The 13,240-nt window shown below is 37.2% G+C and overlaps 1 protein-coding gene across 3 annotated transcripts in view; it reads right to left on the reverse strand.

The window, feature by feature from the left end:
• Positions 1-13,240, reverse strand: part of Rbp6 (RNA-binding protein 6) — a 420,916-nt gene that overhangs the window by 257,523 nt on the left and 150,153 nt on the right. For 2 of the 3 annotated variants that reach the window (XM_070314115.1, XM_070314116.1), the window contains exon 2: positions 6,212-6,296. In XM_070314115.1, coding sequence (XP_070170216.1) covers positions 6,212-6,296 — 85 coding nt within the window. Of the gene's footprint in view, positions 1-6,211; positions 6,298-13,240 lie in introns of all 3 variants that reach the window. The other variant, XM_070314118.1, reaches the window with a different exon arrangement.

Here is a 13,240-nt window from a genome sequence, read left to right on the forward strand (position 1 = left end):
AACAGCAAATTTTGTGGAAAAAAAAAGGGATATAATTAATGCGATGATAATGATCGTCTTTCTCTTAATTATTTATTTTTTTTGTTATTAAAAATTTTACATTTCCTTGAAAGTGTATCGTGTTAATTAAAAAAAAAAAAAAATCATGATTACGTTTACGTACGCATCTACTATAAATTTCGCAATAACAAAAGATAAGAATCCTTACAATAAATTAGGCGAGAGAACATCTTTTATTTTTGCAGTCTTTCAGGTCTTTTCGTAGATTGTTCAGCTACATGAATTCACTATCCCGCTCCTTGATTTCTCTGCCCGTAATATATATGGGATTTTTTTTTTATTTCCCGTTCCTTCCGCAACTGTCTGATGTAGGTGCCCCAGTTTCGACTTATATTCATGCCGGCTGTACTCCGTATATCCAACGCAAAGGGCGAGTGAGTTAAGCCGTTAGTAACAGATGCCGCAATCCGGCTGTATCGGTTTAATTCGTTAGCGCGATAATCAGAACTTTCCTGGCGACTCGACGGGATGCGTCTTCATAAACCGCGGGCCATAAACTTTCCCGAATTACGATTACAAAGTGACTAATCCCCTTTCCGCTTCCGTGCCTTCTAATTACATTTGTGTTTCCCAAGGAATCCCAAGTCTTCTTAAAAGATGTGAATCAACACTCTCGAGCGAAATCTTAATAAGCCACATAATACTAACAAACATAATACTGCGAACTCTTTAGATTATAATTCTTTTTTGCGTGTTTGAATTGATGTAAAAAATTGGCTTAATGTTCTAATGATGAACAATCTGTGAAAGTATCTGGAATAACACAACTCGAAATCATAATTTATTTCTGTCAAAATTGAGAGGATCTATCATTTTAAAAGTTGTAATAAATAAACAGTGTTTAAACATTGAAAACGTTCCAAGCAAATAAATACGTTGAAAACTGCAGTTTACGTTACAAAGATATCAAATAAATAAAAGTAATATAAAATGATTAATAAGAAGAAATATATAATCGAAAGATGATATAGGAAAAAATGCAATCGAAAAATTTTTTCAAATATTATTTATGTACGAGATGACACATGGATAACTCGAGAGAGTGAATGGGATAGACGAGATACGAAATGACAAGATGAACGATTTGTATTTCAAATTGAAAAGCATTCGACAATGGACGTTTCTCGTATTGTTGATTCACGAGAGAGATAGAGAGAGTGAGAGAGAGAGAGAGAGAGAGAGAGAGAGAGAGAGAGAGAGGAAAGAGAAGAAAGTGTATAGAAGTGAAAGGAGTTGATCGAAGAGAACAGTGACTGAGAACAAGGAGAGAGAGATAGCATAGAGTTTTGTGAGGGATTGCAGACAATTTCCGCAGGGCTTAGTGGCTTCGGGCTGTCTAAATAAATTATTCCGTGGATGAGCGACGCTGCTTATTTTTCAGCATTTTTCAAACTACCATTTGAAGCGCACACGCGACATTTAAGAAGTATCGATCAAAAAAGAAAAAAAATGTAAAGGGACGAAAAGAGAGAGAGAGAGAGAGAGAGAGAGAGAGAGAGAGAGAGAGAGAGAGAGAGAAGGAAAAAAGAAGAGAGGGAAATTTTATTTTATTTTAGGCGAGATCTTTTTAGAAACACAATATTAAAAAGAGATACTGGAGTAATACGTATATAGTATAATTCGTTCTTTTTAGAAATCGCACAAGTCCAATTGTGATCGTCTTTGCTAATATTAATCGTATCTCGTTATTATTTATAACGTTTTCAAAATGTATCAATCGCTTTTCCCCAAACAAACGGCTAATATAAATAAAAGTGCATGTTTACGATAATAGTGCTTTACGTAAAGTAAGTTAAAAATCTAAAGGAGCAGGAAGAAAAAATTATAAACTTGCATGAACTTGCCTACGTGATACTCGATATTAAATCGCTTTCAATCTTCTATATCTATATCTTAAAAAAAAAAAAAAAAAAAAGTAAAAGAAAACTGATCTTACTCTACCGTGCTCCATTCTAATCTATGTCATTATAAAAATTAATATTCATTTGACTACACCACGACATTGCAATCTGGATTTGCGAGAATTTTAATTTGTGTATAAGTGTAATAAACTACATATTCATAGAGAAGTATCGGAAAAGCGCATTACAGCGTTATATAGATTTTACCATTTCAGTTAATTCTCGACAGAATATATATATTTTAATATATACAGTTTCGCAAGAATTTTATTTCTCCGATAACTTTTCGATAAAAGTATTGTATATATGCTCTTACTTTCTTGTCACTTCATTTAATGTAATATTTCTTCGAAATTGATAACAGATCAGCGTGTTACAAATATATAAATAAAATATTCAAATAACAAAAATTGAAAAAATATTAAATGTAATATGTGCCGAGTAAAAAAAAAATCGACTTTATATTTGTTGAAGAAATTATAGTCAAAAGAAAATCAACAATCATTTACTGCATCTTACATTAAAAATGTTCTTCTTGGTATAATAAAACCGATATCTTCTCAAAAGAGTTAAAACGCATTCTTCTTTAAAGAGGAAAGGAAGTAGGAGGATGAGGCAAAGGACAGACTCGTCTGCCATGTGCTCTCGTACGATATGTCTCTAAAGCTGTCGAGAGGTTTGAAGCTATACAGGAATGCGGGCCACGCAGAGCTCTAAAGAGCTTCCACAATTTCGCGTGCATCTATCCTTAAAGAAAGGTTCCTTCCTTCTCACGATTTCCTTCTTAGATCTCATCACTCGCATCCGTATTCTTCGTATTATTTCAGAAATCATCTTTATATATCATGTGTACATATATACATCACTGTAGTTATATCATAAGATAGAATCTTATTAAATAATTAGGACTTAGGTTCAAAAGTGTATGTCTCGATACAAGAAATTCGAAATGTATATTTTTTAGTCTTCATCTATAAAATATTTTTCCTGCAATATAATCCTTCTAATTAAAAACTATATTTTCATGTATGAATTGTTTGATGAATTATCATGAATTTATTTTTTTCTTCAAGAATCTTATTAGAGTCTCTTCATTTTTGATAATTTGTTAACTTAAATAAAATATTTTGACAAAAACAAAATCAATTTATTTTATCGCATCTCAAAAAAAGACGTTTGAAATATATCGAAGAATAAAATATCGTTACTAACATCCATTTTTAAAACGTAAATTTCTGATTCTCATTTTTAACTCGTAATTGTATTGCAATAACATTAAATTCTCCTCTAAATTCTGTGGTCTGCATAGAGTTCCGTAGAGCAAAGAAAATCTGCGCTCTACCGATCTTCTGTGAAAGGATGAAATATAGCACTGGACCCCGTATTACGTACGTCAGCATTATGCACGAGTACAGCCGATTTAGCTACTTCCGTTACGCCTGTCGAGATCAAACGGTACGCAAACGAGGACGCGCACGTTCGACCTGCGCATTTTTTTTAATCAGCACCCGGCCCGATTAAGCGGAATCTGCTGGCTATTCTGATCGTCGATCAGCATTGTGCCGTAGCGGGTGCTTACGCGGCACGTTGCGAAATCATTGTCCACGTCAGGCGGAGAGAAATGTCTGGCATATCGACCCGCAAAATTACTCTCGTGTGAGCTAGCCTGCGCTGTGATTTTCGATAATGTTATATAATCGGAATGACGTCCGGCTCGCGTTCGTGGAAACGTTTCTCCTCGCTCGTTTCGTCGGAATGTTTTGATCTTTCAATCCGTACATATTTAATAAACTATTTTAAGATATTTGTATCTCTTTTCTATGCACAAAAATATATTCATATATAATTTATAAAAAATTTAACATAATTTGAATATCTCTTCTCTTTAACGAGGTCCGATTAACGAGACGTATCATTACTATTCGCTTATAGATATCGCAACAAACTACGATTAGATTTCAGGTAATATTTCTATTCTATTCTCTGGGAAACTTTATACGCATAAAATGAGAAGCACAAAGCAAGAGAAACTATATTCTCCTGACAACTACACTTACCGGTAGAATATACCGCGCGTTTCACTCTTGTCCCACTTTATTTATATTCGCGTGTTAGCGCAAGTTAAGAGTCCCCCGGTTCGTTAACGAGGACGGGGGCGAAGACCGCGCTAATTAATGCGGCGAAACTTGTCAGCGAATCAAAGCAACGGACGCTTCCGCGCCTTTGCGTTCCTTGTACGTTCTCGCTTCTCCCTTTTTCCTCAAAGAAAGAGAGGGAGAGAGATAAAGAAAGAGAGGGAGGGAGGGAGGAAGGAAGGAAGGCAGATAGAGTGCTAGAGGGTGAGGACATCTCATCCCTTAAGAGGGAGCCTTAATAGGATGCGCCGGCGGTTGCCCTATACGCGCGATATTCTCTTCTCGCTATCGGGAAGGTGTTAGCTTCCGGATCCGTGCATTCGCAATTTGCATTAGCCGGAGCGAATTACGCGAAATTTATGCGAGCCGGGGATACGGACGGAGTTGCCCCTCGCTTAAGCGTATTCGGGGCCACTTAGGCGGCTGCCCTGGCGCTGGAGTCGTTCTACTTATGGCACAGTGGACAGCTAATGTCCGCAACTATTTCTCTCGCCGTACACCCCGTCTTACGATATTATTCTACGAGTATTGTCTTGCTTTGCCGAGAGAAAGAGAGAGAGAGAGAGAGAGAGATAATAAGAGGCGCGTTTGCCAAACGACTACGTCGTACCTACGATTAATCGCCGCACCGTCGGCATTGTTCTGCGCTTGGTATTGCTGGGCACAAGGTATCCCTTAGCAAAAGATGAGAATCGATAGAGAGATATATTTTCGATGAATAAATATTTTCGAGAAAAACTTTTTTATACAGAAAGTCAATCAGTAGCATAGTTTTAGAAATTTCTTAATAACGAAAGTTTTCACGGCGCTATGTAATAATTGTCACTTTTAAATATGAGACCCGAAAGATTTACAACAGAGTTGAAATTAGTCATTATTTTACCGTTTCGATTTCCATCTCTTGAATTACAATAGATTTAATCGAATTTAATAATGAACGCGCGCCGCGTTCTAAATATATAACCGCAATTTATTAGAGCAGAAAAAGTTTTTATTGCGTATCGTCAGATTTTTCGATATTCATAAACTTAAAAATGTAAATGTCTTTATTATCATAATTGATTTGTCTCGTTACGATTGAATAGTTTCAAAAATTATCAAATATCAAAACTACCATCACACAAATTAGTCGGAAGAATTTTCGATTAGTCCGCGTAATATAAATTTCATTACAACAAAAATACAAATTTTAATCTTAAATACAAATTAAAACGATAAAAAATAATATGATAAAAAATTATGATTTACTTGGACATTTTAAATCCTTCGTGTCTCTCACATAAGTGATATTGCAGTAAAATAAAAATTTATCGATATTAAAAATATTTAAATTATGACAAACAATATAATATAAACTGATTTATTATTTAAGAAAATATTATATTAATTAATATTATTTAATCCTTTTTCGAACCGCTCGGTGAAGACAATATTTCGTTAATAACCAAACTAACTATTTATACAATTATAAAATACAGATGATGAATTTGATATGCTCAGGCTGTTGCGAACGAGACGAAACAACGTTTGACGCTAAATTAATGAAGTTTCAAACGCGAATAAAATTTTGCTGCCGGAATCGATGTTGGGAATATATCTCGGACCGAAATATACCTATGAACTCTGCAGTTACCAATCGGTTTGATCGACTCGTGGCATGCTCTTTCAATTACCTCGGGACGGCAGCTCCGACCGGATGTGAAAATTAATTGCTCGTGTGACGCACATTCGATCAAGGCACGTACAATTCGTATTTTTTTTTTTTTTTAACCATACTTTTTCATAAAACGAGACGATTCTTGCACCTTTCGCGATAAGTATTGCGCTTGTGATCGTCGAGAATCTCGCGACGAAGAGAAATTGCTTCCTCCAGTATCAAGACGAGCTATATAACCGATATTCTTGACACGTCTCACATATATAAGATAATTTTATATGTTTCAATAATCATTAAATACTATAAGAATATTATAGAAAAGTCGATTGCTAGATAATTTTGAAAACAGTTTAAAATTCGAGAACAGGTTAAATTTAATAATAGAAAAATCAGAGATCTTAACTTAAGGTTTGATTGCGCTATTAAAATTAATCTAGTAAAATGTAACGATTACTTACTTTCTTGCCGTCCAGCTCGTGATTGCCTTGCGCCAGCACTTTGTCTACGCTAGCAGGATCCGCGAATGTGATGAACCCAAAACCCCTGTAAACAAACGAGAAGAAAATGTTTAAATGTGTGCTTGTCGCTTGGATATTAATGAAGCAAGCAGTTGCCGATAGTAATGGTATTTCCATCATGAATGCGTACAAAGTAACTGTGCAACATGTTGCACAATTGAATAAATTGCGAGATATGTATCTCGCAATCTATAGCACATACATCAAAGCGCACGATTGTATAAAAAAACATAAATCAAAAGCGTAATACATTTCCATATTAATTAATTCTCGTAAATTGCGAGATACGATAGTATTAATTCTGTGAAAAAGGTAATTTTCGCTTCTTTTATATCCGCGATTAAAGGTAATCATCGACGTAATTCATCAATGTCGGTTTTTTTAGTCCGTAAAATTGAAAATTATCCAAAACGATTACTTTGACAGAAAACTTTGAAATATTTTATGAAATACATCGATTTTATTTATTATAAATTTATCTATCGTGAAAAAATTAACTGAGTTAATCTTTCGCTTTATTGTTGACAGTAAAATAAACATTTAATATATTAAAATCTATTTTATATACAGTTGTCAATAAATAAAAATTTTTAAGTTTAACAAAAATATATCTTATAATAATGTTTCTTATAGAAATAAAAATACTAGATACAAGAGTAGCTAATAATTTTTCAGAGACCTATGCAAATTCGAAGGAGCCGCCGGCGACATTGGAGGATTAAAGCGAAACGAATATCGGGCCCGGCACGGCCCGTTATAACATAAATTTCACGCGGGACACGGTGTGGACATAGGGATATATTAAAAGACAGTTCGACGCCATGAGCTAAGGGGATGGCTGCCGTCGGCTGATCCACGAACCAGGGGATGAGTGATACGACGATACGAGGGAATGCAACGCGTCGAGGGCCGGACGCAAAGCAGTTTGCATTTTTCATGCCGGGGCCACCCCGGCAGTTATTGAAAATATTTACATGTTATTTATGGGGCACACATGCTTCAAGAACCAAACGCGCCACCGTGCTATCCCCTTTTACCCTCTCCCCCCTTCGCCTGCCCATACTCTCTTTCCACCTTTCGCGCAAACCCCTTTTCCGCCTCTTTTCCTCTTCGACTGCCACCCCTTTTTCCGTTTTGCGGAATGGCACGTTACACCATTGCTCCTTTTCTTTCTTTCTCTTTCTCTCTCACTCATCTCCTTCATCCGCTCACGAATCTCCTCCGAAACCTGCCGGCAACGTCTCGAGAATTCTACAAAACGTTTCACGCCTCTCTCACCGCTTCCGCTTCCTTCTCACAGACGAAACAACGAATACTCGTATGGATTGAATTTTTGATGGAGCCGACCCCTCCGGGCCCTCGACCCATACCCTTCAATTCACCCATCATCTCTTTCCTTCGCATCTACGGTGCTCGGCAATACTCGTGCATCTAGTGCGAACTGCGTGAAAGCGTCGCGATGACTTCCTCTTTCTATATCGATTTCTTCAAAAAGCACGCGATACGATTTCGAACAAAGTTGAAAAGGGTGCATGTAAGAAGAATGGAGAAGTAGCGATGCACGCGTTACATACGTACACGAAATTGAAAAGTAGAAATCTCAGCGATTGTTACCCCGCATCGGTGAAGTAAAAAATAAAAAATAAAAAAAAAACAATACAAAGCTATGTATTATATATATATATATATATTTTTTTTTTTTTTTTTTTTTTGTGTTTCCAGCGTGGCATTGTGTAAAGCTAATTTCACTCCTCGTTCATTTTATAACAGAGAATGTTGTAGTAGCAATCACAAATATTGCAGTGATGCTATACAGTTAACGTACTAAACGCATATATAAGAATATACACGATATTTATTTTAACAAAAAATTTATTAAATGCTATAATTCTCAATAGCTTTTTAATTTTCAGCTTTAATTTTATAAATACAAATTTCCTAATAAAATCATTACAAATTTACAATGTATACAGGGGATGGTCCCTGTTGCAAACCAGAATTTGCAAGCGATCTTTCATTTAAGAATCACTTTGGCAATTTAAAGTTAATTTTTCCTTCATATTAAACATCGAGGGAGATTGTAATTCCAACCTTGTAATTTCTAATATTAAATATATATTTTTTTTGAATTGGTTAAAATTGTTCAAACACGATTGAATGTAAGTGACAAAGCACTGTATACGACTCAGAGCCGTGCATGAAAAACTACCGTTACTGAGTTCGCGATTCGCTCATGCGGCTACGACAATATACCGAATTTTGGGAGATTTTCGCGGAACACACGCACAATCGCGGCAAACGAACAGCCGCTGAATCGGCAGTCGTCCAATCAGCATTAAAACGCCAAACAACACGAGCGAGAACACCGCGGGCGGCGCTCGCATTTGCATACAACGAAACGACGAGGCTGTCCGGACGTTCTCTCACTCCCGCTCTCTTTTTGTCTCTCCCGCGTTCTCTTTTACGACATCGCGTTTATGACGGTGTACGCCCAATGTACACGAAAATCATGAACACCGGCCTCGGAAAATCACGCGTATAATTCATCCGTTTTCCACCCAACATCGCACCGGAATTTAATTAGAACTCACGGGTCGCCAATTATCATTGGGATAGCATAGATTGATCAATTGAACGGTGAAAATATAATCTATTGTGCGGCAAAAACAACAAGTTCACACTTTTTCATCGTTCATCATCAAAATTCTCCGTCCTAAACAATATTTTTGTTTTTATTTATTTTTATACGAAATGATAAAATATAAATATAAAGAAACAGGCATATTTATTAAAAGGCAATGATTTTACGTCGAGAGATTTAAATTGTCACATTTCTCCAAGAAACTCATTAAATCGAAATATTGTTGATCTAATTGCTAAGAAAAAAATTAATCGATAGATTTTTCTCTTAATATAATCTTCATTTTCAAACTCTAAGAGATTCGTTATTTATTTCTGACAATTATTCGCACGAATGACGAAAGGAATCTTATCGCGGCGAATCACGAATCTTATGACGATATATCGGAAAAGTCGAAAACCACTCCAGAGTCATCTCTAGAATAAAGGAAGGGATCCATCTGACGGACCCATCGCACCATCGAAACCCCGTGCACCGCGCCACTTGTCACCCCCCCCCCCCCCCGCCATTGTACGTGAATAATCTATAAAAGGCTGAGTAGAGAAGGATGGCGGCTGAGACGTGTCCCTTGTCTACTTGAGCTCGGCTTCCACGATCCTCTACTTTTCATCCTGCTCCTCATCCTCCTCCTACTCGCCCTCTGCCGCTCGACTACCGTCTCATCTCTCTTCTCGTTCTTACTCTAACCCCCTTCCTCTCCTTCCCCTTCACCCTCTCATCACCGACGCTCTCGTCGCCCTTTTCGCCTTCCCATCCCGCCGTTCCAGCTACGGAAGGGTGTCACGTCGGGCTGACGCGGTCCATTTGTTTGTCACGGCCTCTCTTGTTCTACCGCAGGAGAGGAGAGAAGGGTGCCTTTCCGGCATACGCGAGAGCATCCCGGACACGTGCTGCGAGAAAAAATCCCGGCCGAAATCAGTTCGAAATAACGCGGCGCATCGTGAAGTTCTTTACTTGTAATTTGAGAAGTTTCGACGAAGTAAAAGTCCAAGCGTAAATGACAGAGATATTTGCGGTAGTTTATCGATTTTTGAAAGCTCCTCTTCTCGGGAATTGAAGACTGCAATATAATAAATGGATGACTCCAAGATATAATTTCAAAGAGTAAGTCTACAATTTGTGAAGATATTTATCTTTCGTATTCACAAACGTAATATGAGTCAAATGACAAATGTAAAATGTATATTATGAATATTTTGGACGTAAAATAAATGATTAAAAAGTGAAGTTTTCCGTAAGCAATTTTAAAGTCTTTTCCAATATTTTACGCGATTAAGACATTTTTTTAAACAATTGTTTTTTTTTCTTAAAAATTCTAATTCTATTTTCTTAAAATAACCAATTATTTGCCTTAAAACTCAAAATAGATTCGTAACCAAATTTTTTTAAAGGAATATATATAATAAACTATTTTCTATACTAAAATGTGTACACAAAATAAATAGATACACTGAAAAAATAAAGTTGTTAACTTGCTTAAATTGCTTCATTGCTTGCTTCATTGCTTATAATGTTTTTAGTTTAATCATTTAAATATTTAAGTTAAATCCAACCTATTTGACTTAAATATTTAAATATTTCAACTAAGAAATTACAACCAACTAAATATTTTTTTTAAATTAAATCAACAACTTTTTTCCAAAGTAATTATAAAATTATGATATATTCAAAACAATAATTGCAGTTGCGCGAGCAATATAGTAACTTGTCATAAAACTTGAAGAAAATATAATAAAGTTGCGAAGAAATCTATCATGTTTATAATTGATTTTACAAACTGAATATGTTTTTTATATAGAGAGAGATCGCAGCATTAATTTAAATATTATTCCAGCGTGCCTGTGTATACACATACACACACCGCCGCTATTGTAATACAACCGAGTACGATTCTACCCATGCATCGCGAATAAGATGTGTCAGGCACGAGAGGGGAAAATAATAAAATGCAAGGTAAATCAGCTCGACACAGCTCACGCGCATACCTTTACCCTCGCGTCGAAAGGCTACACTCGCAGTTGGAGAATTTACCGCAAGGTAAAGGATAAGGGGATACGACCTGTCTGGGGAGGAGGACGCCAGCCAGTGTATTAGGTGTATTTATGTAGGCAGTCTCATTGCGCGCAAACTTACTGTAAGTACCGGCAGTTACTTAACCCGACAGTTTCTGCTATTGCAGTCGGCTGCGATATACCCGGCTCGGGCCGGTAGCTTCGTAGCTGAAGCCAGTTACGGATCCGGTTTCGGGGGATAAGAGCGAGCGCGCTAACCCCACGCGCATTCCACCACCATCGCCAAGATAAGAGTCTAGAAAACGGCTCCTTTTCCTTCGCCGGTGCGTTTCTTCCTTCTCCCCCCGTTCCCGCTCGCGCCCTCAAACTCGCTACGTCTCTCGCCACCTCGAAACTTTCATCCACCTCGCTGCTTTGTCGTACCGACTGTATGGTAACTGCTCTTTAACTAACCGCCTTAATCCGCTTGCCTCCCACCGAGATGTAGACAATCAAGCCTCCACCGTCGAGGCGAGAAACATGCGAAACTCGCTGCGAAGCTCACCGATCTTCCGACTTCGCTTTCGAGTCGCTTCCCCCTCTCCCGCTATATCCCCCTTTTACACGAGATATTGTGTTGCTAAACAATCTCCTCTTCCTCGTTTTCTTTTATATAAATTACTGTACAAACTGTAGAAAGATGGAGAAAACAGAAAAGAGAACAAGAGTTTTGTTTATAGTTGTGTAGTTTAAATATCAAATAAAAGTAATTGCTGAGATAGCCTTTAACATTACTCTCTCTTTCAATAACAAAAAAAAAATTATACTTTATAAAACATTATTTAAGATGATGTACAGAGAGAGAGAGAGAGAGAGAGAGAGAAAATTGATTGCGATGGAATAATTTGACAGAAAATTGATATATATATATATATATCTTTAAACTTTTTACGTCAATAATTTTCCCCTTCAATTCTCCAGCAGGACAATAGCTTCTCATTTTGCGCTCATAAAACTGCTCTCGCAGGACTTCCGTCGCGACGTGGATTGAAATGTTTCCGCGGGATCAACTTAACCGCGTAATAATTCCGGATACAAGCTGTGCGGCTGCATTAAAAGCTAGCCACACACACACACACACACACATCGTCGCCATTACAACGGTATATCGGATCGCATTACGACAAGCGAACAGAAGAACGCGTCAAGCTCCGCGGACGACTCTTTTACATTTTTCTTTTTTTTAATCTCCTTTTATCTTTCGTCTTCTCTCTCTCTCTATCTATCTTCCTATCTCTTTCTTCTCTCTTCGCTTCTCCCTCTCTCTCTCTCTTTCTCTCTCTCTGCCCCTTCACTTCTCTCTACCCTCGCCGCTTTAATGACCGGCTGAATATTTATAAAGCTGACATCGTCTAGGTGGCCAGTAGCAAGGCCGTGAAAGCCGCCGCGCGTCCTATGGAGTCTCATTGTAATTGCCCTGTTCTTCTTGACTTTTCCTTGAAACGGGATCCCGTTGAATTGCATTATGCAAATCGCAATCTCCCTAAGTCAGCCCGCCCGGCCGCCGCGGGCTGCGACCAGGGGAGACGTTTAAGTCTCGAGCAGGAAAAACGCGAGGAAAAATCTGCTCAATAGCTCGCTCGGTGTGGCCGACGCGATAACGATATCCGTAGCTGCAGTCCGTTCGCGGCTAATGATAAGGTGGCAAGTTTTTGTACGCGCGAGAAGAGATTTTCGAGATTACGCTGTGTATCTAAGAACGAAATCGTATTTCTATTTTATAAAATTATTGCGTTATATATCTCGACAAACTTATCTCCTTCTTGTAAGTATATATTACCCGTTGGAAGTTGACTAAACAAGTACAAATAATTGTCTGACACGTGGCTTATAAAACTGAAGCGAGAACTCTTCCCATAACATCTCCGGAACATTCGTGCTTGTTGATAGTAATTTTCAATCCTTTTTACGATGCAAAAGTAAAACATTATTAATTAATTATGATCGCCAGCTTGTCTAGATAATTGTAATGATAATTATCGCAAAGAGCGAAGTATATATTGCATAATGAAGTGTTACGTTAGCTTTTACGTTCATTTATTTTCACGATATCATTTCATAAGCATAAACATATCTTGAAAAATTTATGTCAATTAATTATTCTCAAGAAATATATATAATATCCTTTAATACACAAATGAAAAAAATTAAGATCGGAAAGTGGGGAAATAGTAAAAATTCGTAACATTCCTACCGAATTACGAGCAAACGCAATTTTCTAATTTAACTGAGTTTTTAATTCACGACAACTTTTTTCTTTCCATAACGGCGCCAACG

Source organism: Polyergus mexicanus, unplaced genomic scaffold, assembly GCF_030449975.1.
Source record: "Polyergus mexicanus isolate NDT 795.1 unplaced genomic scaffold, iyPolMexi1.0 SCAF_26, whole genome shotgun sequence".
NCBI lineage: Eukaryota > Metazoa > Arthropoda > Insecta > Hymenoptera > Formicidae > Polyergus > Polyergus mexicanus.